General features: G+C 35.7%; 1 protein-coding gene across 1 annotated transcript; it reads right to left on the reverse strand.

Annotated features, from left to right (window-relative positions):
- Positions 1 to 19,781: 19,781 nt before the first annotated feature.
- On the reverse strand, positions 19,782 to 22,268 carry LOC132640698 (transcription factor MTB2-like). The gene has a single exon (XM_060357413.1). It carries the CDS (start codon positions 21,734 to 21,736, stop codon positions 19,964 to 19,966), a length of 1,773 nt encoding a protein of 590 aa, XP_060213396.1. The 5' UTR covers positions 21,737 to 22,268; the 3' UTR covers positions 19,782 to 19,963.
- Between the last annotated feature and the right edge of the window lie 5,160 nt (positions 22,269 to 27,428).

A 27,428-nucleotide genomic window follows, 5' to 3' on the forward strand; every position in this document is an offset into this window, starting at 1 on the left:
GAGTCCAAGTAACATAGGTAACTTCATAACAGTGGTTTTGAAATTGAACTTTGTTTGAACAGCTAATATCATTTTAGTGTAAATTGTAGTCTTTATTATATGGATTTTACATTTTAAAGCTAGGGCTTATAATTTAAGTTCTTTCCCCTAAATTTGTGTACTCTTTAAACGGGAAAACGGGAAGGGTTTCGTCAGATGAATTTTCCGGTCTTGTGAAGGTTTTGATGACCTTTTCACTAGTTAGAAGCCAGGTTGTTCGATGGGTCTTGGTGGTTTGGGAATTTTTTCAGAAAAGGTTTTTGGAAAACCAATAAGTGATTTAAGAGACAAAAAAGGAAGAGTGCATCGTTGGAGGTGTTTTCCGATGATCGTCGCTTGCTCTTGCATAGTTCATTAATTGCCCTTTTTATTAGAAGAGCTTGTACTTTTCTTTTGATTTGAAATTCAAAAATGTCAGATGAAGAAATTCTCAATAAGAAGATTTTCTAGCAATGAAACTGATGCAGGGACTTGTATCACCAAAAATGGTGATAATTTTAAAGGTAAAAACAGAATTTATGAGAAATGCTGGAAATTTTTTGAAGAGGACAGAGATGAAGGATCTGCCTTTATTTTTGCAGGTCATCGCGTGTGTATGCAAAGGATATGAAACATCAGCGGCTGGGTGGTATTAATTCCCTTTCAAAATTGTTGAAGGGGGTAATTGGACCCTCACAAAGATAAAGTGTGTAACTGAAAATTCGACTATAGTTCAGCGGGGTATTTATGCATATTCCCAAAAAAAAATACTTGTCTTGTCAAATCAAAGGGATAACAAATTAAAAAAAACAAAGAATTAGCAAAAGATATGAAGGTTTTATTGTATGTGGTTAAAATGTTTGTGACATCCCGATAGCTCTTGATCACAGATATGAAATTTGCATTCTGCAAGGCCATTTTTTATTTTTGTGTTGTTTCCTGACCTAAATGTAGCTTGTATGACTGAACCCCAGATGAGTGACTTCCTTTTCCCTTTAACTGAAAGAATTTAAATTGTTTTAGAGCTTAAAGAGATGTATATGTTCTATTTTGTTCCTAAGTTTGCTGGTTGCTCTTGTGTAGCTGTCAGAGAAGACGAGAGTCGGGATTCTTGACATTCAAGGGAAGCCCTTTGTGTCAATACGTGACTTTTATGAAAAAGATGAAAAGCTGCTTCCTTCTGCTAGAGGTGAGTTTACTTAGCTAACTATTGCAAAGATTTTATTACCCTAGTTGATTGGTTGATTGTTTATTCTAATTCCGCATGAACCAATGATACCAGAGTTCCTTTGTTTTCTTATGCTGTTTCTCAAATATCTAGTCAAACAGTAGCTATTATCTTAATTTCCTTTTCATACTTAAGGAAGAAAATACACTGCTTTTCTAGTTCTCTTGAATTTTTTTTGAGTTTGGAGAAATAAAACTTAGCAGACAACCATTTGAAATAAGCTTTTACAGATCCTCATCTTATATACACTCTAATGTAGGCTTCCCAGGGTGTATTTTAAGCGATTAACTAACTCTAGGCGTTTGACTGATTGGAGGAGGTCATAGTCATATTTTGAGAGCGAGGACTCGCAAAGCATACAAAGCTAACTAGCAAGAAATTTTATATTGATTAGTGACCTGCTGAAAACATGTTGGAGATTTGTTGTAAGATAACCGAGTCAATCTTGAAGTCATCTTTTTAAGGAAGAACTATAAAAGCATATAAAGCTAACTAACAAGTATTTTGATATTGATTATTGACCTGCTAGACACACGTTTGAGATTTGTCATAAGATAACCGAGTTAATATTTGAAGTCATCTTTTGAACCAATATACCTTAGTTTGCACTGAGTCAGTGTGATTGATATTTAAGTTATATAGATAATCAAATTTACTAATTTGACTTCTGCTTAGTTCAACTTTGTTAAATCTGACTCCTCACATTTAATTTTATGTGGCACTATTTTCTTCCTAGTTCGGTTTCAGAAAGAACGGTAATTTTCTATATTTGGAAACAATTTAACTTTAAATTATTTTTTTACCCTTAATGGCATGAATTTATAGCCACAAAAATCTCATGGCATGTTTATGATAACAAGTCCTGTAAGTCTTTCTTTCTTAAATGGCCAAAGTCATAAGCAGCCCCCTAAACTTTTCCACATATTCCTCATGGCCACCTAAACTGACGGTTGTTCCAATTTGATACCTAAACCATTCCGAATTTGTACCACATAAGCACTTTTTTAACAATCAGTGAAAAATATGAGCGTGTGTGGTTCACTCGCTTATGATGTGGCAAAATTGACAAATTAAATTGACATGTGGCATTTGGCCTCAAAATAATTATTAAAAATATCAACTAATTAAAACAAATAGTTAAAAAAAAAAGGACTGACCCATCCCCCAACCCAAACAAACCACCACCACCTTCCGCCGTTCCCCCACCCCCCAGCAGCCATCCCCCCACCCCACCAACAATTATTCCCCTTTTCTTCCTTCATTTAGGTCTACCAATGCCTTTCCAAGATCCACCCCTCCTTTCTTATTCCTTTCTTTCCCCTCTCCTTATCCCTTTTTACTTCTTCACCGTCGAATCCAGCGATGGCCACCGCTGGACCACCACTAAAATTATGGTCCTTCGATCTTTAAAGTTCTTGCTAAATATAAGTTAATCAATGAAAGGTGAGAATGCACACTTCATAAAAAAGAGAGTGCTAGCAGTGGTGAGTCTCCATTTTTTTTTCCGGTGAACAAGATGGTGATTGTGCTTTTCAGATTTAGAAAAGATAAAGAAAATGGTGATCAAAAGAAACATCTAATTCACAAATTATTTTTATAGAAAGAATCAAAAGAAACAGAAAACAAAAGAAACAAAAAAAAAAATTGAAGAAGAGAAGCAGTGGTGGAGAAGACGAAGAGGGGTGAGGGGAGGTGACTGACGGGTCCAGTTTTTAGTTTTTTTTTTCTTTAATTTAATTTAAGTCATATTTTAAAAGAGGTAAGCTTTTAACCCAAAAAAAAAATAGTATTGAAGAGTAGTTGATGCGCCCAAGGAAAGTGTATTTTACTTTTTTTGCCACATCAGCAAAAAGTAGTTATGTGGTACAAATTCGGAATGGTTTAGGTATCAAATTGGAACAACCGTCAGTTTAGGTGGCGATGAGGAATATGTGGAAACGTTTAGGGGGCTGTCTATGACTTTGGCCTTCTTAAATTCCGTGCCTAGTCAAATCACGCCATATACATTGAAAGGAAACCTTGGAGGAACTTGAATGCTGATGTAATATGAGCTATTCTTCGTAACTACTTATTCAACCCTACCAAGAGGATGATGTATCTTGTTTGCTTTGTGAAAAGTTCGAGACGAGAGGAGAGAGCTTATGCTCACTCTCAATGACGGTCCTTATATGGGTGGTGTTAGCCTATTCTAATAAGTATAGTACCTTATTTACAAGGATACAAAATAATCCCCTAACCAATACAAAATGTTCCAGGTTATTTCACATGATTATTTACAAGGAATCTGGTATTATTGACACTCCCCTCAAGTTGGAGTATATAGGTAATAGGCATTTAGCTTGCAACAAATATACTTGATCCGCGGACCTCAGAGTGCCTTGGTGAACATGTCTGCCAATAGATCATTTGAACTGACGAAATTGATGAATATGAGTCTAGATTGGATTTTCTCACAGATGAAGTGACAATCAATCTCAATTAGTTTGGTCCTTTCCTAGAATACTAGATTGGACTCTATATGCATTGTTTTCTGATTGTCACATATCAACCTCATTTGTTTTATACCGTGAGATAATTCAATTTCCAATTACTCTTCTACAACGGCCTGGATGTCCTAAGAGCTTTTGCCTGTCCTGTAAGTAATTAGAGTGGGGTTTATTTCCTTACCAATCAAAAGAATAAGAAACTAGATGGTGGGGTCCATGAGTAAGTCAATATGATGAGTCTGTTATGCTTCTTTCTTCCGGAATATCTAGAGCATATTTCCTCTTAGACATGGAACACCTGGAGTAGACAGAGGAACAATCCTGAAATAGAATTCTAGTTTGTTCCAGGTCTTTGGTCTGGAAATGAGTGAAGATGTGTTGTTTCTAGTGCTGCAGTTACTTCCTTCTTGAACATCTTCAATAAGGACGATTCCATCGACATGTACAACCAACTATATACATAGACTATTATGTTACCTGTTTCAAAAAAAAAAAAAAAACTATATACATAGACTATTTTTAGAATGTCTGTAGAAGGTAAAATTGTCCGACTTGCTCCAAGTCATCTCAAACTTCTGAATTGCTGAGCTGATGCTTCCAGCCCAAAACCGTTTCCACCTATAGAGGGATCAATGGAGTCGACATACTAGATCGGACTCCTTTGAAGCAACAAAAACTAAGTGATTCTTCCCACATAAACCCCCTGCTCCAGCTCACCATGGAGGAATCTGTTCTTGATTCTTTCCTATTTCTTAGGACTTCTATACACTATTTAAACCCCAGTTTTTTAAATACTTCCTCATGCTACTATTGGCAGAGTATTATGCACTACTTTAAATACATTTTCTACACCATACTATAAGATCTGCAAAAGTAATTTGGAAGTAGTACTTATCCTGAAATCTTACTTACTGCCGGTTGATGCTTCTAAGGTTCAAGAACTAATGTGGCTACCCAAAAAAAGCAGGTCTGTTTTAGGTTCTGAACTTAAGTTCCCAGTAATGGTTGATTTGAATATTTTTTAATGACTAACACTTTGGTTTCTCCATTATGTAAGCTTTCAGAGATACTTATGTATTAGTTCTCCCTTTCAGCAATATGTTTCAATGACTTCATCCTCTAGTAAGAAACATTTAAAGGATATTTTTGTGGCAACGCTCTTTCATCACTTCACTTGTAATTCTTTTGTTAACATTTTCTATGATGATGTATATAATTAATATAACTTAGTAAGAAGGACACCACAGCCCCGTTAACAAAATTAAAGGAAAAAAGCTTGCTAAATATTCAATTTTCTACCTTCTAAGTGTCTTCTTGTACATGATAATGGAAGATGAGGAACCCTTCAGATTGGTATTATATAAAGGTTATAGGTTAGATAGGATTAGTAATCCCTGTGATTTAAAAAAATTCCTCTCTTTTTTTGTTGATTGTAAAATTTCCCTTCTTCTTTTTCCAGTTACATTATTCTCAGACTGCTTTATCATGATTTTTTCGGCTTTTGTTAGTTTCATTTTCATTTTGCTTTGAACTGCTTGTGCTTAGCTGACCTTTTCTCGTCATGTTTTCTCTTGAGCCGAGGGTCTTTCTGAACGGAAGATAGGGGTAAGGTCTGCGTACACTTTACCCTCCCCAGACCCCATATTGTGGGATTTCACTGGGTATGTTGTTGTTGTATAGTTAATTGTGAGAATACATGTGTTACTTTTCTTTTACCTTTTCCCCCCGTTAAAGATACTCAAATAATGGAACTTCCATTATGATATAGCTGAATCTAGTTTGGACTTAATTATCAACCATTTTTCACTTGAAACCATTTTCAACTTCTTGAGTCATCTAAAACCTTCCATGCTTCCTACTTAGTTCACTTGTTTGTTCAACAGAGCTAATGTATAAATAGGTACCCTGTACTAAATGCTGCCATTCTTCTTGTAGCTGTGTTTAGGTGGGGTCTTACGAGGCTGCCGTGGTGGGCACCGAGGGGATTGGTGGTGGGATGGAGAAGTCCAAGGGAAGGTAGAAGCAAAGAAGCAGACATATGTGAAGTTGGTAGATAGCAAGGATGATGAAGAGAAGCGGACGAACAGGGAAAAGTATAAGATGGCGAGAAAGGAGGCGCAGTTGGCAATTTCGGCGGCTAAAACGGTAGCCTTTGAATGCCTTTATGCAGAACTAGAGGACAGAGGTAGGGATAAGAAGCTATTTAAGCTTGCCAAGGCGAGAGAGAGGAAGGCACGCGACTTGGATCAAGTGAAGTGCATCAAGGACGAGGATGGCCAAGTGTTGGTACAGGAAACCCGCATTAGTCAGAGATGGCAGTCATACTTTCATGAACTCTTGAACGAAGGAGGGGAGAGAGACATTGTGTTGGGAGACTTGGAGCACTCTGATAGGCGTCGCGACTTTGGATATTGTAGGAGTATAAAGGTTGAGGAGGTTAAGGGAGTTGTTCGTAGGATGCGCAGGGGAAGAGCGACCGGACCTGACGAGATTCCTGGGGAATTTTGGAAGAATGTAGGCAGGGTAGGCTTGGAGTGGCTAACTGGGTTGTTTAATGTCATTTTCAAGACAGCGAAGATGCCGGAAGAATGGAGGTGGAGTACAATGATTCCCGTGTACAAGAACAAGGGAGACATTCAAAACTGCAACAACTATAGATGTATCAAGCTGCTAAGTCACACTATGAAAGTGTGGGAAAGGGTGGTGGAAATGAGGGTGAGGAGAGGTGTGTTTATTTCAGAGAACCAGTTTGGATTCATGCCGGGCCGCTCGACTACAGAAGCCATTCATATTGTAAGGAGATTGGTGGAGCAGTATAGGGAGCGGAAGAGGGACTTGCACATGGTATTCATTGACCTAGAAAAGGCCTATGACAAAGTGCCAAGAGAGGTCATATGGAGATGCTTGGAGGCTAAAGGTGTACCTGTGGTGTACATTAGAGCGATAAAGGACATGTATGATGGAGATAAGGTCAGGGTAAGGACGGTAGGAGGAGACTCGGAGCACTTCCCTGTTCTGATGGGGTTGCATCAGGGATCAGCTCTTAGCCCGTTTCTATTCGCCTTGGTGATGGATGAATTGACGCGACAAATACAAGGTGAGGTGCCTTGGTGTATGTTGTTCGCGGATGACATAGTCCTGATTGACGAGACTCGCAACGGAGTTAACGATATGCTGGAGGGCTGGAGACAGACGTTGGAGTCTAAAGGATTTAAATTGAGTAGGACCAAGACAGAATACTTAGAAAGCAGGTTCAGTGGCGTACCGCGTGAGGCTGACGAGGAAGTGAGGCTTGGTACCCAGGCCATTCAAAAGAAAGGAAGTTTCAAGTATCTTGGGTCTATTATACAGGGAGATGGGGATATCGACGACGATGTTTCACATCGTATTGGTGCAGGGTGGATGAAATGGAGGCTCGCCTCCGGAGTGCTGTGTGATAAGAAAGTGCCACCAAAACTTAAAGGCAAGTTCTACAAAGTGGTGGTTAGATCGACTTTATTGTACGGGGCAGAGTGTTGGCCAGTCAAGAAATTTCACGTTCAGAAGATGAAAGTCCCGAAAATGCGAATGCTGCGATGGATGTGTGGGTACACTAGGAGGGATAGAATTAGGAATGAAGATATCCGAGACAAGTTGGGAGTGGCATCGGTGAAGGACAAGATGCGGGAAGCGAGGCTGAGATGGTTTGGGCATGTGAAGAGGAGAGACACAGATGCTCCAGCGCGGAGGTGTGAGAGGTTGGCTATGGACGGTTTCAGGAGAGGTAAAGGAAGGCCGAAGAAGTATTGGGGAGAGGTGATTAAATAGGATATGACACAGTTTCAGCTCACCGAGGACATGACCTTAGATAGGAGGTTGTGGAGGACTTAGATTAGGATAGAAGGCTAGGTGGCTTATCCTTTCACCATAGTAGTTGTAGTTTTGCTCATTTGTTTATTGCCATTTGATTTCTGCATTTGATTGCTGCGTATATTTGTTGGGCCGTTGTACTTTGATTATCTTATTTATCTATAGTAGTTAATGTTCCTTTCTTTCCGGACTGTTCTACCATGACTTTCTCGCTTTTGTTATTCCTTGTTTTCATATTGTTTTCGATATGCTTGGCCCTATCTGACCTTTTGTCTTGTTTTCCTCTCTTGAGCCGAGGGTCTTTCGGAAACAGCCGCCTTACCTTTCAAGGTGGGGGTTAGGTCTGCGTATACTCTACCCTCTCCAGACCCCACATGGTGGGATTATACTGGGCTTGTTGTTGTTGTGCAACATGTTGAACTTTATTGTTAGTGTGTCCCATATTGGTTAGGGAATGGCCTGTTGTCTCCTCTAGGAATTGTTCATATGCAGTTCATCCTTCAAAACCATATCGTATCCCAGATCTGATGAAATAGGATGAATTGAGATGGCATTTTGTAAACGGAAAAGGGCCAAAATTACCCTTGAACTTTGCAAAATGGTTCATCCATACCCTTCGTTATACTTTAGGGCCAATTATACCCTTACCGTTATACTATGGGGTCAATTATACCCTTATGTCTAATAGCTGCCACGTGGCATCATCCTAGTCCTTCAAAATTATTTTCCCCTCAAATAATTTTTTACCCACTAAAATAATCCAACCCAATCTGATTTTTTTTCCGGCCAAAGTGATACGGACCCAACCCATTACCCCTGGCTGGAAAAACAAATCGGGTCGGGTTGGGTTGGGTTATTTTAGTGGGTAAAAAATTATTTGAGGGGAAAATAATTTTGAAGGACTCGGATGATGCCACGTGGCAGCTATTAGACATAAGGGTATAATTGACCCCATAGTATAACGGTAAGAGTATAATTGACCCTAAAGTATAACGAAGGGTATGGATGAACTATTTCTCAAAGTTCAAGGGTAATTTTGGCCTTTTTCCGTATTGTAAATACGTGGTTATTTGAATATATTAACTATTTCTTTATTTTATTTTTTTATCGCCTAGGAGGGAGAAAAGAAAGATCTTGTTGTTTCTTCAACAATTTCTGATCTCTAGTGGACCTTTCGGTAGGAAGCATGACTAGACCTTTCGGTAGGAAGCATACCCAGATGAAGTTCTAACCATCTATCAGAGAAGAAAGAACGAATGGATCTTGTAGGATTCCCACAAAATTCTTCAATTTCTTCCGGAAATAAATGATTAATCATTTGCTTCTCATGTTCTGTCAATATACAGGACATTGAGGAATATTCAGAAAGGCATTTTGGGAATTCGGTTTTGAGCAATTATCACCACGTGAGCTAATTTTTGAGGTTGAGTTAGGTCCAAAAGTTTATTTTCCTGACATGGTATCAGAGCTAGAACCATACATTTTCTTGGTTGACCCAATTTTATATTATTCTAGGTGTCCAGTCCTGGGCAGCTGAGGGAAGGGGGTGTTAGAATGTTCCACATTGGTCGATGATATTGGCTCCTTATATGATATTGGACATTCATCATCTCGTGAACTAACTTCTGAAAATGATTAGGCTCAAAGTTCCATATCCTTTACAACTGTGTTGCAGAAAAGCACGAGAAACCTAGAAGGTATCCAACAAACTCCCTGAAACTGTGTTCAATCCCTGTTTGCTTCTCAGATATCAGATATCCTGCCATTTCTCTGTCTTCTAAACTTCTCCAGAGTACAGTGTCATCAATCAACCTACCTTACGAGTAATAGCTTCTCCTTTCCCTTCTAAAGTCACCATGGGACTTGTCCAAATCCATCTAAAGCTAGAATTTTTCATTTGAGGCATTTTTGTGGCTGTGATATTCTGTATAGGTTCAGTACATATTTTCATTTCTTAGTTTTCTCACTGCATATAAATTGTTCGCTGCTCTATCAAAATGTATAGATATTGATGGAATTTTCACTTATCAATTCTCTTCTTCTCGCTTTCCACTCATTTCATAAGAAGTGACAATTACCACCCACATATGAACTCAGGAATTAATTTGAGTGCTAGGCAGTGGTCATCATTCAAGAGTAGCTTCCCGGCTATTATGGAAGCCATTGAAACAATGGAATCGAAACTAAGGTGAGATTCCTGGTAGCCAACTGAATAAATACTGGAGTCTGCTGCAATATTTACTGGAGTATTTTTATTCAAATACCAACTCTTTTTTTATTTTGTTGAAGTGTTTTGAATGATTCAATCTCTCATTTCTAGATCGAAAACTGGTGGAAATCAGGCTGTGGTGGAGGCGGCTACTCAAGCAAGTGAACAAAGCCAAACCAATATTCCACCGTCAGTTGATCAGCGGGAGGGGCAGAATAGAAAAGAAAATGGAGATGATAACTGTAATTCAGTAACAGCTACGAACTCTCAGGTACAGATGCCTATTGAGAGGCGACAAGAAACTGGATCTGGTATTTCTAATTTGTCCCCTGGCTTCGCCCCTCAGAGACAGATACGACAAAATTCTCTTACAACATTCCCTGCTCAGAGCCTTCTTCCCATTAAGACTACTCGTCTTGACGGGAAAAACTACTATTGCTGGAAGCATCAGATGGAATTTTCCCTAAAGCAATTGAATATTGCATATGTGCTCACTGAGCCTTGCCCGTACATTCTTGAAAATCTGGTATTAGGTACTGACGAATTTGTGCAAGCGAAAAGGGCTGCGCAAAAATGGATTGATGATGACTACCTTTGCTGTCACAACATATTGAACTCTCTGTCTGACAAACTTTTTGAAGAATACTCAAAGAAGAACTACAGTGCCAAAGAACTCTGGCAAGAGCTTAGATCAACTTATGACGAGGATTTTGGAACGAAGAGTTCTGAAGTTAACAAATATCTGCAGTTCCAAATGATTGATTGTATATCCATTCTTGAGCAGGTTCAAGAGCTTCACAAGATTGCCGATTCTCTCATGGCATCAGGAATCTGGATAGAGGAGAACTTCCATGTTAGTGCTATTATTTCAAAACTTCCGCCTTCTTGGAAGGACTGTCGTGCTAGATTGATGCATGAAGAGGTTATGTCTCTCAACATGTTAATGCATCGTATTAGAGAGGAAGAAGATTCTCACAATCGCTATAGAAATGAAAAACGCTCTAACAAAGTTGGAGCAAGAAAAAGGGACCACACTAACAAGCAGTGCTATATTTGTGGAAAGGAGGGGCACATTGCTAAAAACTGCAGAGAAAGAAACTATCAAGTCTCTGAGAAAAGCAACGTGAAGGAAAGCGAAACCTTTCCTGTTGTCACAGATGTTAAGATAAACGGGAAGGCAGACGAACTTGTAGCGATCGTTACTGGTGTTAAGAGCAACGGGAAGTCCGATAAAATTAGTCCTATGGTATCAAATACTGGCATGGCAAGGGGACCTTAGAGGAAGCAGTAAAATTCCATTTGCAATCTTTTCCCAGCTAGTGTATTTTATTGAGCAACAGTCAAATCTTGTTGATAACAGATATGCTTCGAGTGACGATAGTAGTCATACTTAGTCCAGATAGACATTCTCCATGTGCCCAAAATCCTTTTTCATAGACAAGTTAGCTGTTGGACACAGAAATAGTTGTAAAAATTTGGGTGTTTGGGGGCGGGGGGGTTAGTTTACATCATGCTATTTAAGTTATATTCAGTTTTTGTCAAAATATTTTGTTACCAGTATTGGCAAACTTCAGACATGTAAAGATAACAATCTCTTTTGGATTTGTTGGTTATTTTTTAGAAGATTAATCTTTTTGTTCTTCTTTTGGAAAAACCGTGGGGTTGTGTTTAGTTTCCGGCTTCAGTTAACAAGTGCAACCTACCTAATTTGTTGAAGAATATCGAAGTTTTGTTAAAGGTAAATTCAGATTATATTGAAGATATGAGGCAATGTTAATTATCTTTTTCCTTCATAACATCAGTTAAAAGGGAACAAACTTGAACAAAGCAAGTAGTGAGCATACAGGGGCAGAAGGGAAGAGAACGCTTCTGGGATGTACATTTCAACTTCAGATTTTGTCCTGTGACAGACAACTTCAGATATTTGAGTCTGAAGTTTGATTTGGTAGTTCAACTTCAAACATACAGGTGTGTAGTTGGGAAAATCATGCCTAACTTCAGATCCAAATGTTTGATGTTTGAACCACACAAGTAATATTTCAAAGGCTTTAGCTGTTGAAATGTGAACCTTGTCTTAGAAGAACAAAAGAGTTTTTTATTTGTGTGATACATGAATTTAGTTAGTTTATATTTTGAGGATATTAATGTATAGTAACAAGGGGAATGAATAGAATTAAATGATGATACATTTACTAAACTAGGTACATGCTAGGATAGTTCTATAAATATCTAAATATTATAGTCATTTTTGATAAGCCAAAATGAAAGTCAAGTTGGTTGAAAAATATTTTCTTCTACTTGTCTTCAAAGAAATAAAATATTGATTGAAAAAACAAATAGAGTGAAGTAAAGAAGAATCGTTTCCTCCACTTCTTTTCATTTTTTTGTGCGGATTACCCTTCAAAAGCATTGGTCTTTAATTTTTTCCCCTCAAATCTGAAATCTTTAGTTTTGCTCTTCACCTAAAAATCCATGGGTTCCGAGTTCGAACTCCCGCTCATACAATTTTTATTTTTTTTTAAATCGCAAGGCAGAAGTTTAGATTCGATGGGTATGGTTTGCCTTATGCCTGAAGACAAATTCTGCCTTAAGGTAGAGTTTGCAGGCAAACTATGCTTGATGGCTTGCAAAACTATGCATGAGGCCTAACTCTGGCTTGCCAAACTATGCCTGAGGCCTAACTTTAGCTTGCAAAACTCTGTCTTGCGATTTTTTTTATTTTATTTTTTAACTAAGCCGGGGTTCGAATCCCAAACCTCATGGTATTAGTATTAGGCGAAGGACAAAAATTAAAGACCAACAATTTGATCGGCAGAAATTAAAGACCACCCCAAAATAAAGATATTCCTGCGAATTGCCCACTTATTTTCAAGAAATAATTTGAGATATTGAGAGCGCTTGTTAAGTTGTTCTCTTAATTTTCCAACATTAGCAAGCCCAGCATCAAACCAAAACTTTGAAAAGCGTAATTTTTTTTTTTTAATAATTAGAATTATGAATGAGATATTGGATTAACAAAAGTCTGCTAGTCTTTTCTTTAGCGAACTAGATTAAGCATTCACTCGCTGGCAATTTGGTGCCAAATCTTGTGGCAGAAACAGGTGCTGCCACAAATATATTTTTTCTTCTCAATAAGTATTTAAAGATAAAGTGGTCGTTATCCATGATGTATACAAATTCACATGAGAACAGAGCAAGGAAGAGTAAAAAAATACAAACAGAAAAGGTCCGTCACATGACAAATTTTCCACTCAAATGCGCGTTAAGAAGTCGTTAAATATAGAACCTGATTTGTGTAATGGCAACACTATAATCGTTAAATTTGCACTATAATTGTTTTCGCTGAAACGTCAAACAAAATTTAACAAATAAAAAAAAAAAAAAAAAAAAAAAAGGAACCTACAATAGAGAATGACCTGTAATTTATATTAATAGCATGTTTGGCCAAGCTTCTAAAATCAGCTTATTTTAAAAGTACTTTTCAAAAAAACACTTTTGGCGAAAAGCAGTTTGTGTTTGGCCAATTAATTAAAAAAACACTTTTGAACAATAATTAGTGTTTGGCCAAGCTTTTAAAAAGTGTTTCTATTTGTATTTTTCTCAAAAGTACTTTTAAAAAAAGTGTTTTTGGACAAAAGCAGTTTTTTTTAGCTTCTAAAAAACTGCTTCTGCTACTCCCCAAAAGCACTTATTTTCTCCCAAAAGCTTGGCCAAACACCTCACTTTTTTTCAAATAAACACTTATTGAAAAAATAAGTACTTTTGGGGGGAAAATAAGCTTGGCCAAACAAGCTATAAATCAATGAACGTATGACATTTTTATCACTTAATTATAATTAGCTAATATAGTTTGATATAAATATCGAGCGTGCATAAGTTTTCTCTGAACCTCAACACTATGATCGTTAATCTAGCTATATGGCCAAAGAAGCCCGCATACATTTGACTTTCAATTTCTTTTTAACATTCCATTAATTCGTACTTTCCATTGGAAAATACCAAGTAGAAAATTCCAATAAAAAGATGGAAAAAAGGACATACTAGAGTACCAGACTGTTGACTTGGGTAATATATACCCATTATTTTTATGAATAAGTTATTAGAGAGTTGGGAGTAGTCATCCAATTGATGCGGCACATGTTGTCAGATCATACGTTTAATTCTTTCAGCCCAAATATAAATATTCTTAATCCAAACTGATCAACTACATATTGCAATATAAAGTTTAAATTTCATAAAAAATTTGGTGCTTTGACTTTTGTTGATTTAGAAATAGAGTTGTTAGTCTCAAACATAGGGAAGTTGTTCTTGTAGAAGACGCCCTTTAAGCTTTTTGATGAAAATTTTGCTTCCAATCAAACATGAATGAGTCACAGGGAGTATCGAACTTTGAGTTTGAAAAATAAATTTTTTCTCCTTCAAGAAATGCAAAAGCCAAAAAAATTACTTTTTTTTTTTTTTTTTTACGAAAAAAGAAAATAGTTGTGTCAATATCACTAGCACATGCGAGGGGATGTTGTTTCTTTAAAGGCTTGCACTAATAACCTTCATTTTCTATCTCAAGTAAATTAAACGAACTTGCTACCATATATTATTAATTTGAGTAAGAGCTTAAGTTGTGTTCCATTGACATGGTAAATTTATTCGGATAATCAAATCACTTTTAAAGTCAATAGAGCTCATATTCACGTAACATGAAATTCATTGTAACCAATGCCTGCAAATGACGATCTTAAATGCCATTAAAAAAAAAAAAAAAAAAGTGGAATAGGTCCATAGGCTATATAGTTTAAAAAACGTTTATGACATTTCTTTATATATTACTTAATTTCTCCTCGTTGAAAACTTTATTTTCCCAGCTCACTACGACTTACCATACTTTGGTTCACATGTTTTTGTCAAGTTCTAATAATACTATTACTATACGTCAATGCACTACTTTACTTCTACAACCTAAATTGTTCCCCTAGTTTTTTATTCAACGAAAATTGTTCCCCTACTTAGCTATGGAAATTTTTCTCAGTGCTTCATTGACTTTTGAACCGCGAATCCAGATGTAACCGTAACCGTGGGGCATGCTATTCGGCTGTATGGAGAGAAATGAAGTTTTCCTCATATAATTGAAAATTTTCGTTATTCAATATTTATGTCAAATCAATGAATACTTGACAGTTGACATATGTGTCTGTCACACACATTATTACTTAATCATAGTTAAGGATATATAAATATCGGGTACAAATAAGTATTTACCCTTCTTGTAAAGTATGAACTAGCTCTTGCTTAATTTTCTTCCTTCGAGCCACTCATATATATTGTCTTTTTTATGCCTTTTGACCACTCGGAATCTCTCAGTCCATATACTATCAAGTAATAAAGAAGCCAGCATACATATTTGACTTTCAATTTCGTCTTAGCATTCAACCAGCTCGTGTTTTCCATTTGTAAATACCAAGTTCAGAAAAATTCCAATCAAAGGGAGAAAAGAACATAGTAGAGTTACGTTCCATAGTGTTGACTTGGAGAATGCTCATTATTTTTATGAATAAGTTATGTGAGAGTTAGGAGTAGTCATCCAATTCATGTTGTACATGTTATCAAATCATATATTAGTTATTTCTACACAATATAAACTAATCTTAATCCAAACTCACTTATAATCAACTACATGAATTATGTAGCATTCTCAATTTAAATTATAATAGGAATCTTGGCGCTGTGAGCCTGTGACTTCCTAGAGATAGAAATACTAGAGTTGTTAATTAATTTCTATTTCTTTACAAAAAATAAATGTAAGTGGACCACATGAACTGCTTTAAAATTTGAAATATAAGTCTAGCACATGCGTGACGACGTGTTTTTGTTTATGCCTTTCAACTACTGTTCCTCTTTTTCTCTGTGACAAAAACTATAGCAAATACTTATAATAATGTTTTTGGACCCCAAAGGCAATGTAGTTATTAGATATATAAGAATGAAAAGGTGGGAAATTTGACCAGAAAAGCTATCAAAGAAGATTCAAGATTGACAAGAGGCTAAAATGGATTGGATTGGGGTGGAGCCATCAGCCAATAGTAAGTGTACATGTAGATCGATGGGGGTATTTGATTGGATGTAAATTAAACGTTTTAAACGAAATACATCTTCTTAAGAACATGTTACTACCTCCGAATCAAAAGGAGTATTCGCTTAGTCATTTGCACACCCTTTAAGATTAATTCCTAGAAAAAAAATAAGTAATTTGACTAAACTGTCCCTAATTAAATAGACATTCAGATTTGATCACATAGCGCTTAATAAGGGCAAATCTGAAAAAATAAGATTAATTCTTTCTTGCTTTGATAAGTGAACACTCTTTTTGACCAAAAAACAAAACTAAGTGGACACTCTTAAAGCCTATGCTGAGGCAATATTACAAATTAATTCATCAAAATTCCTATTGATTAAGAATTTCCTTGATGATTAAGATCATCTCATCAATCGATTTGGAAGAGATTACATTTTTATGTAAAAAAAAAAAATGTATTTAAGCTGCAGCTCATGAGCTATCAATTAGAAGAAGGAATTAAAAAAAATTATATAAGATGGAATGTTTTACAAAGTCTCCTCGATTTATTCATCGTGGGTTATTTTAGGCTGTGAGGAAGAAGTGACATAGCTTTATAATTCGAATTAAGTTAATTATATTGTTGCATGAACAATATTATTGATGTTGATCCTAAAAAGTAAAATTGAAAAGAAACTATATGGTAGGTTAGCTAGGCCTTGAACAAGCAATTGTTTATTGTCAAAATGGAATAGTCAATACTGTCATCACTCCTTGCATCGTGAGTTTGTTATGCACTTCTACATATCATCAAAATTGGATAATCAATTGATAAGTTTTAAGTACTAATAAGCACTTCTGAGTGTAAAAGTTGATTTAACATATAAGTTGTTAAACGTTTGGATTCAAGTATCGAAAGTAATAATAAAGTTGAAGTATTTGATTAAAAGATGTTGATAAATACTTTTTTTGTATAAAAGAAAAATTTAAGTGTCCGTAAAACTGTTTACACTAATAAGAAGCGGACTATTGCATGAATTTTAATTCCAACTTGATTCAAGGACAAATAAATTAATTTCTCAAGTTACTTTCAGTTCTAAATTAACTAGATAAGATTAAATTTTAGTACTATAAATTATTTTATGATAAGCTTGCAAACTCCCTCTAAATCTATAGTCAAGAGGAAGCTGCCCATCTTGCTTATGATAATGAGTGCTAGCTAGTATAATATTAAAGGACTGAATGAGATTGTTAATAGGGAATCATGATAAGAAAGTCACAGTTGTCCGTAATTGACCAACAAAACTTTTTTGGTGTTCTAATTAACCAAAATTATTTTCTTACAAAAAGAAATAGTATTAAATAAAGAATTTTTCTTGGGGAAAAAAAAATTCTATACAAAATCATCAGGGCAATGGGTTGTACCTTATCCTTTTACTAGATCTTTTGACCACTGCCACATGCTTATTTTTGGAACTTTTTCATCCTAAATGTTAAGAAGCATCTCAACAATATTTATGGACAAAAAAGCTCAAAGTTAGAAATCTTCTTCCCTTGAATCTAGCAAATTAAGGAGTACATCTAACATTTGAATAATTGGCAACATCCAATTTAAAATCAGAGACCAAGAAAAATACTTATGAGAATCCTGCTTTTGCCATCACTTCAGCAATATTTTGTCGAAGTTAATTTGTGGCAAAAAGTAATTCTATACAAGAAAATAAAAAACCCATAATAATAGATTAATTTTTTTAAGAAAAAAGAAGAAGTTGATTTTATATCCTACTAATTAAGTAAGAGCTTGCAATTATCTATTGATGTGAAGAAAATAGTTGTATGCAACACTGACAACCTAACTAGTAACTACAGAAAACGTTTATGTCAAATGTCAGATTGATAACCTGAAAGAGATAGTATATACGTAACATATTGAAATAACATGAAGACATAAATGTAGTTTCCAATGCACGAAGTATCCCGTTTTCATACAACACGGGGAACGTCCACATCCCAAGCAAGGGCATATCCAACGAACAAGCCATGGGTTAGTCTAAACCCATAGGTTTTGGCTTACGCTATGTATATGCGTTAAAAAATCTATTAAATATGCACAAATGATAGTTACCTAATAAATTTGATGGAGATAGTAGAATTATGAATCTGAACCCATAAAGTTCAAATACCTAGATAGCCTTTAAATTCCCAAGAGGACGTGGTTTAGGCAACGTAACTTGACACAAGCATTAGTGGTTGATATCACGACTCGAATGCATTCCGATTCACATAGGGTCCAAGGAAGAGCCGCACCCCAAGATGTGATTTAAACAGCCTATCTTGATGCAAGTATTAGTGTTCTACTCAAAACCATGACTTTTTAGGTCACATGGAACAAACTTTATCATTGCTTCAAAAACGCACCTTCCATGAAGAAAACCCAATACGAATGCTAACTACCATTAATATCCAATTAATCTTTTCTATTTCTGTAGTAAAATAGTTAATTAATGGACAAAGTTGTCCTTACCCCCCGTGCACCACTCTCTCTGTCTCATCTCATCACATCAGAGCTCAATAATTTTCCTTTTGTTGCTTTCTTATTAGGCATATGGCTATTTAAGTACTGATGTCTAATTAGCCCTTTCTGGAATCTGGATGAATATAGTACTAAAAGGACAAAACACAAATGAATCTTTTTTCTATGTATGGCATGCTATTTAGATTTTAGAATATCTGGCTGTCTTTCAAATAGATTTATGTCCATGTAAGCATAATTCCACTTTGATTCTTTGTTTCTTTAAGTTAGTTTAATCTTTTATCTAGACAGTGTTCAAGAGTTTTCTACTTACTATAAATGCTACATTTACTCCATCAGTGAATAAAACTTATAGAATTTTTTGTAATCTTATCCTTCATAAATAATGCCTCCAAATGGTGCTCTTAAATGCCATTGAAAAAGGCTCATGTCTGCAAAATTTGCTCTTTAATGCCATTTAAAGAAAGCTGACAAGAAAAGTTTGAAAAGGCACACAAAAGAAGCATGAAAGGTACTATAATTAAATATGGCTGTACTAATTGTGGTCATATACAAAACGTTTATGAAACTACTTTATCACTTGCTCCTCGTTAAAAACTCTATTTTTTCAACTTCCACCACCACCACCACACTCTCACATGTTTTTGTCATGTTTCATGAACCACTTACATGCCTGTTTAATTTTTCACCCTAAATTGCAGATCTTTTTCTTTTCCTCTAATGGACTAACTTATACGCACCTCTATTATTCTCTCCCACTACTAATATCAACTCTATCCATCTAGGCTTAGGCAGATGAAAATAAATCATCTATCCATCAAGACTTAAGCCGATTAAAAAAATCACTTATCGTTTTTTGCCTCCGTTAAAAACCTTAAGAAAGTCTTCTAAATGCTTCATTACCTCACAAAACAAAACAAAATTTTCCTAGCAAAACTCAAGCACCAATTTTTTTTCTCTGTTGTAGTTTAAGCTGTAATACAAAGTTAATGCCCCCATGCATGAGTCATGAACTGGGCACAAAGGCAATATCCAACATAGCAAGATTCAATAGTAGTGGAGCTTACTTGCTCCTCAAGGGAAATCACTGGAAAAAATTCTTTCTATATCATCAAGAATCACAGACCATGAACCCAAAATATCTCAAGAAGGAAAGATTAGATTAGGTCAAGATTTAACAGACATATCAAGGCACATGTTAGTCTCATGTTGCTCAGACTCTCCAAAAAAGTTGCCGCACACGTGTCAGGTCGTCCAAAATTGTATTACCTTTAGGAGATCCGGCGAGCAGCCGTCGACATTTTTGAAAAATGCTGAGCAACATAAGATGTTACTAGACCTAAGTTGATCTTTCTCAAGAACTAATAACACCAAGTAACAATACGAAAAAACTAGGGTAATGCAAAAGAGAGTTAAGCTTGCAAATCGATTCATCTTGCTTTCTTATGGCAAAACATGTATATACTATAAACTGATACAGGAAAAAAAATTGCTGCTACTTTGCCAATAGCTAGTTATTTTTCTCTATTCCTAGACTGAACTGTTGTATACTAAAACCTTTGCAGAAACAAAGAAATGGATTATCAACTACAGTTTACGCTCCTACTGATGAAAACGGCTGTAGAGAGTTTGATTCACCAGAAAACACAGCCATTAACCTTTCCTTCGTAAGCTGTTCGGATCCACTAGACTTGACCACAAATGTATGATACACAGTATCATTCCCCGCAGCAAGTTTTGACTCAACAACGTTGACTTGCGCCTCTTTGAATGCTTCGATGACTCTTGATACCGGATGCGTTACCAGTGGGCATTTAACCCGTACAATAACTTCATCACTCACAGCTTCAATGTTGATATCAGCTACTCGGTTTTGAGTCTCTGAATTTGGGCTTTCTGAAGCAGATGCCCTCTCATATTCCATATCCCTAACCTTCTTCTGCATCTCGGTGATATAAGCAATGGCATCTCCTAGAAGGGAAGCTTTGTCCATTTTGGAAATATTTGGAACAACAGCTCTTAATGCATAGAACCGCTGGTTCAGCTTTTCCCTCCGTTGCCTCTCCGCTTCTACGTGATTGAGAGGCTCTTCCCTTCCATTGGCTGGTTTTCGTCCACGCTTTCGAGGCCTTCTTTCATCAGCTTGGTTTTCCTTGCATGAAACTTCAACATCTGAATGCTCGGAGGATTCAACAGTGTGCACTGGAGAAACGACGGGTCTTGAGCTAGTGAAATCTATTTGCATTCTACCACCAGGCTTTTGATGCTGGAAGTTACTTATTCCACCATTGACAAAATCTCTTAAGTTGTTTGGTGGGGCCTGAGGACTATTATAGAGCTCCACCGAGTTCCCTGGCTTCACATTACCAAATGAAGCCCATGATAGAGGGCGTACACCATTTCGTGCATTCATCAACGGAGTCCTGTTTCCATTTTGGTGCGTCTCCGCTTTCCTAACAGCAAGTTTTTCCCTAAACGGGGTACAACCAGAATTTAAATTCTGTCCAAAAATCTTAGGATTTCCGTTTGACTGCTCACTAGCAAAAGAGTTGGAAAACGACGAATTATTTCCATCTTTGTTCTCAGCTACAGCCGTTACAGGTGCCATTTGCTTAGCCCTAACAAGAGACAGAAACGACGAGAAGCAAGATTTTACTGACTGTACGAGCTCCAAAGTTTCTGGTATAGCTCGTACTGATCCCAATTCCACGACCCCAACATCAGTTGGAATCAAAACAATTGTTTGCAGACCAGCAGACTTCATTAAAAAAGATCTCGAACAATAATCAACAGACGACTTCATAACATCGGATAACCACACGTGCTTACCAGAACCAAAACACTTCCCCGGACCACCTTGCCCTCGAGGGAACGAAAAGTACATCGAAGCAAGAAAGAACATTTCAGTATCAGTAACCCTATCCAATCCAAAAGCATAGTTATCTTCATCTGTTCCACCAAAAAACATATGCAATTTCTGCAAAACCCTCTTCCTCATCCTTTGTTGAGCCTCGTTTTCGAGGCGTAAATTAAGAATCCTACTAACTTCAGAATACTCCTCTCCTTCCTTAGGTTCTCTACAACAACCATCTCCCCATCCTAACACTAATTCCCCCGACTTACTAGACCGCGAAATCTGCCAAAAAATCGCGTAATTCCAACTAAAATTACTCGCATTCGAGCGTTCTACAAGATCTGATAACATATTTTGCAAATTCTCATCACTTCCTATTGTCATTAAAGAACATTCAGCACTAACTGAACTAGACAACAAGTAATCAAAAGCTTTTGTCCCTAACACAGCTGCCACCATAGCTTTATCCTCATCACTCCACAACATATTCCCTAATCCCATCTCTATTTTCATTTATAGCTAATAATAACAAATACCAAGATGCTAAAGATTGCAACTTTCTCTTCCCCTATGCTATTAACCCCAAAAAAATCCCTTTTTCTCCACAAAATACTATCTTTAGCCTTCAAAAAAAATTAATCTTTTTCACACAAAATTCCATAACCCCACATTCAGATCTCAAAATCTTGAAACCCCAAGTTAACCACTAACTATAAATAAAAATACCCAAAAAGAATATGTACTTGGATATAACAATGAACATATATGAAGATCAAAAAGAAGAGATACAAACCAGTATTTGTAGTTCAAGAAACAGAGCAAGCAAACAACTTTACTACCCCTTATAAGGAATTTGAAATCCTTAACCATAAACTAAAATTCCAAGGAAAAAATATTTATGTTTGTACCCTTTTTGAGAAAATGTTCCAAATATTTTTTTTTTCTTGCAAAGCAAAGAGATGGGGGAAAGAGGGAGACAAAAGAGGGCATTGAGGGTATGTTTCCTCTAAAACCAAATTGCATGTTTTTGTAAACTAAGGTTATAGGGTTTTTAAGGGTTAAAGAGGTTAACCATGGTTTGTTTTAACAACAAATTAACACGCTTTTTACATGATAGTTTTGTGATTGGGGAAAAAAGATACGGGTTGTTTGGTAGGCGAGATAAGATGGTATATCTCAGAATTAAATTTGAGTTTCAATTTATACTTTCTCCGTTTCACTTTATGCTCCCTCTGTTTTAGTGTATGTGATATAATTTGATCAAGTACGGAGTTTAAGAAAGAAATGAATACTTTTGTAACTTGTGATCTGAAATAAGTCATAGATATATTTGTGGCTGCTAATCATTTCATTAACGTAAAAAGAGAAGTTTTAAGTTAAATTATTTCTAAGTATAGAAAAATGTCATTTTTTTTACAGACTAAAAAAGAAAGTGTATCACATTAATTGAGACAGGGAGAATATTGTATTTGGTTGACGGGGAAAAATTTATATAGTCAATCAAACACGAAATAAATTTAATTTCAAACTTAATTCTGAATATCTCACCTTATCTCATTAAACTTGAAATTATTTTATCCTACCTTTTAAATTGAATAATTTAATTGAAGGATTACAATCCAAAAATTATAATCCCGAATAATTTAGTTCATAAACCAAACAACCCCTTAGTTTTGTGATTTGTTTGGAGAAACAGTCGGCATGCTTTTTATTTGAGAGTATTTAAAAAGAGGATAAAAGGAAAATAATATATTAATGAGGGGAAAAGGGTAGTTTCACTTTGACACGTTTGTAAGATGGGACGACAGAAACATGTGCACCCACATTTATGGCGTGTGCATTTTAGTTCTTTTGAGCAACTCTTCAATTAAATCCGAGCCATTTAATTTAGCTTTTCAATTTGCATTAAGCATTTTTTCCTCCTAAATATAAAGGGACATTTAGTTTAATGTCTAATTATATAAATATATATATATATATATGATAAAGTATATTTATACAGTAAATAATAAAGAATCTTTTGAGGCTATTAAATAATTTGTATTTTATAGAGTATTTGGTGTAAAACAGATAAAGTTTTTATTTTTTTATTTCAATGGATATTAAAAGGTAATTAATATCTTTCGAAGTTAAGGATCTTTTTGGCCGATAATTATTTTAAAATAATGTCAATTCGGCAACGAAACAAACTCATAGGTAATGCAAGGGAATCGATAGATCTGCATGAGAAAAAATAATTGTCGCATAGATAATGCAGGATGCAGCGCTTTATCGTCGATACACATTTTTAAGTTATGTTCTAATATATATACTATATGTGAGATAGAACGTAAAAGAAGAATACCTCTATTAACCATACGGGATTTAAATTATTTAATAACCAAATATTGGTGATAGCATGAATATAATGTAATGTTCTTTAATCGTGACCGAAAAAGTCAGTTGCACCCTTTAACTTTGTGACTTCTTATATTTTAACTTAACTATAACACCCCCCCCCCCCCCCTCCCCCAAGTATCGTGACAAAGAATGTATTTTATCTAATTACACGCTGTGTGAACACAAAAGATAATATTAGAAACAAGTTATATAGTATAGATGACACTTTCTTATTGGACATTATGCAACTAATTATACTTATCATTAAAATACCTTTTTTCAGTTTTCTCTTCAAAAACTAAGTTAACTTAAGACATTGGGTATTCATACCCACAAAAAAATAAGAATATTAGGTAAATATTTATCCGATGTCTTAAATAGTTAAGGTAAAAAATTATTCGCACACGATGTTTGTATCACGCCAATAAATATATTATGTGTTTCTATATAGATTTTAGCACTTAATCACGATTACTTAATATATGCATTATCACCTCATTAGACCATTTAAGTATACTGTCTCTGTTCATTTTTACTTGTCCACTATACTAAAAATAAATTTTCGCTTTTACTTGTCCACTTTAGCATATTAAGTAAAGACAAAAAAAAAAATATTTTACCCTTAACATTAATTACTCATTTTTAAATCATTCTCCAAGTTCAATGAAACTATACACCAATTAATATGGGTATTATAGTAAAATACATATTTCATTTATTACGTAATTCTTAAGGGGCATGTAAAATCAAAAGTGGATAAGTAAAAGTGAACAGGAAATAATAAATTTACATGATTTTGTGTAAATCTAGTGCAAATAAATATTTACTCACAGTAGACAGGGTGATAGGACCCACTTGGATCTCCCTTATTATGACATGAAGGAAAAATTATGTTTATATAAACATCACGTGTAGTAAATATTTTCGGTAACCTAACGAATTGGAACTGAAATATTGCCTTTGACTATCCGCTTTGCTTTCTTGGGAAAGTAAAAAGTAAAAAAGAAAAATGGAATAAGGAGCGTTTGTGCAGATAGCTAGCCAGTTAAAACATCAATATCAAAATCGCATATCTCAAACCCCCCAAAAAAAAGTCACATATCATGAATTTAAACAGTTCCCTGCTTGTCAAAATTAGATATTTTACTGTTGAAAAGAGAATTCAGTAGACCATGTGATGAAGGTTCCTATTTAACCAAAACAAAAAGTCAACAACGAAAATTCATTCAGATCCTAAGGAATAGTTTGGTTTATAGGATAAAAGAAAATTAGCTTCGTGATAGTGTATGAGATTATTTGGTTCCGACTATTTTCGAATTAGTTTTCTCGGGATAAAACCATCAAATCGACATATAAAAATCAAAGTTCGTTATTATCTAAAAACAATGTAAAAAAATTATCATCTTTCATAGGGATATGTACAAATAACACTCAAAGAGATTTTGATCTATTTAGGAAAAAAAATCTTGCAGTTGAAGTGGTTATAAACCACGAGTATTGGAATGGAATTTGTTAGAATCATCAATGACATTCATGAGAATTGAGAGTTCATGAGGAAGAAGGTTCAGTGAAGAGAGATTGAATTAAGAAAAATAAATTGTGTTGTTTTACAGATACATTTGTGTTGCGTATATAACATAACAACTAACTGTCTTAGTTAGTTTACTAACTTAATCTAATTACACTTAGGTACCACTACTTCTAGATGTTGTCATTTTTATACTACTAACTTCTAACTATTACATCAATATCACAACACCCCTCCTCAAGCTTATGCTTGGAAGATATCTTGCAAGCCCAGCTTGGACAGCAAATACAAATGTTGACTCTTGCCTAAGCTCTTAGTTAGCATATCAACTTGTTGTTCTGTTGTTGGCACATGGTGAGTCTTGATCATTCCTTGTGTGAGTTTCTCTCTAATAAAGTGACAATCAATGTCAAAGTGCTTGGTTCTTTCATGAAAGATAGGGTTAGCTGTTATTTGTATGACAGCTTTGCTATCACAATATAGATCCACTGGTACCTTGACTTCAACCCCTAGTTCTTTGTATAAACCAATCAACCAAGTTATTTCTGCAACTACTGAAGCCATGCTTCTGAATTCTACTGCTGCAAAGCTTCTAGCTACTGTTTCCTGCTTCTTAGATTCCAAGATACCAAAGCATTCCCAAATTTCACCAAGTAGCCAGTTACTGATCTCTTGGTTTCTAGAAAGGTTCCCCAATCTGAGTCACAATATGTGGTTAGAAACTCTGAACTTTGTGAGGGCATCAACAACCCTAAGCCCGGAGCTGATTTAATATATCTTACAACTCTTAAAGCTGCCTCCATGTGTGACTCCTTTGGTGCATGCATAAACTGGCTGAGAAATTGTACTACAAAAGAGATGTCTACTCTAGTCATGGTAAGATATAACAGCCCGCCCACCAGTCTTTGAAACTTTCAATATTAGCAAGAGGTTTGTTTGTTACTAGTTTGTTAGCTGAATCATCCCTTGATTCACTAATATATGTGTCATATTCTGTAGAAGTCAGTCTAAGATTTGGATCTAGAGAAGCTTGCACTGATTTATCCCCACTTAAGCCCATCTCAGGTATAAGATCTAAAGCATACTTGCGCTGACTCATGACTATACCATCCTTAGACCTGGAAAATTATATGCCTAAGAAGAACTTTAAGTCACCTAAGTCCTTCATTTTGAATCTTAGCTTCAAATCATTCTTGGTTTTGTTTATCAGTGCCACATTGCTGCCAGTTATCAAAAGATCATCCACATACACCAATACTACTATCAGATCACCACCTTCTTTCTTAGTAAAGAGTGAGTAGTCATAGTGACTTTGAACAAATCCAAGTTGTACTAGAGAATCTGTCAACTTCAGGTTCCATTGTCTTGGAGCCTACTTAAGACCATATAATGACTTGTTTAATTTGCAGACCTTACCATGCTCCCCTATCTGTAAAAGCCTTGAGGAATCACCATATATACATCCTCCACCAAATCACCATGCAAGAATGCATTGTGAACATCCATTTGAGCAATTGACCAGCCTTTAGCAGCAACAATAGCAATAATAGACCTGACATTTTGGCAACAGGAGAAAATGTCTCTGAGTAATCCTGCCCTTCTTTTTTGAGCAAATCCCTTGGCAACTAATCTTGCTTTGTATCTTTCAACAGTACCAGAAGCAAGGTACTTGACTTTGAACACCCACTTACATCCAATGGGGTGCTTGCCAGGTGGCAAGTCAACAATACTCCAAGTGTTGTTCTCTTCCAAGGCGGCAATTTTTGATTTCATAGCATCTACCCATTTAGGATCAAGAGCAGCCTCTTGAAAAGAGTGAGGTTCACTGATAGCTGAATAGGAAGAAAGAGCAGTGTTGTAAGTAGGTGAAAGACATTGATATCCACCATGATTGGAGACAGGAAGACAAACAACTGAACCAGAAGACTTAGTAATGTAGTCTTGATGCTAAATTGGAGGTCTACTTAGTCTAGTGGATCTTTTTTGGTCAGGAGCATGAGCAGAAATAACAAGCGGTGTATTAGAACAAGAAGAAGTAGTATCAGGTGTCTAACTATCATTATGTAACTCATTGATAGCATCAGGTGGTTGATCATCATGGTGCAACTCATCTCCATGAATAGCAGGAGATATGTCAGATGCAGATGAGGATGAAGTGGCATGCATATCAGCAGGAATCCTAATAGGAGAGGAAACCTCTGGTGTACCTGTGAATTGTAAGACTGGAAACAAAGGTGCATTGGAAGTTGTTATCTGAGAATAAGGAAAAATATCCTCTTTAAAGATCATATCTCTACT

Source organism: Lycium barbarum, chromosome 5, assembly GCF_019175385.1.
Source record: "Lycium barbarum isolate Lr01 chromosome 5, ASM1917538v2, whole genome shotgun sequence".
Taxonomy (NCBI): domain Eukaryota; kingdom Viridiplantae; phylum Streptophyta; class Magnoliopsida; order Solanales; family Solanaceae; genus Lycium; species Lycium barbarum.

Coding starts and splice junctions, on each gene's coding strand:
- LOC132640698 (XM_060357413.1), bottom strand. CDS start 21,736: ATGAAAATAGAGATGGGATTAGGGAATATGTTGTGGAGTGATGAGGAT.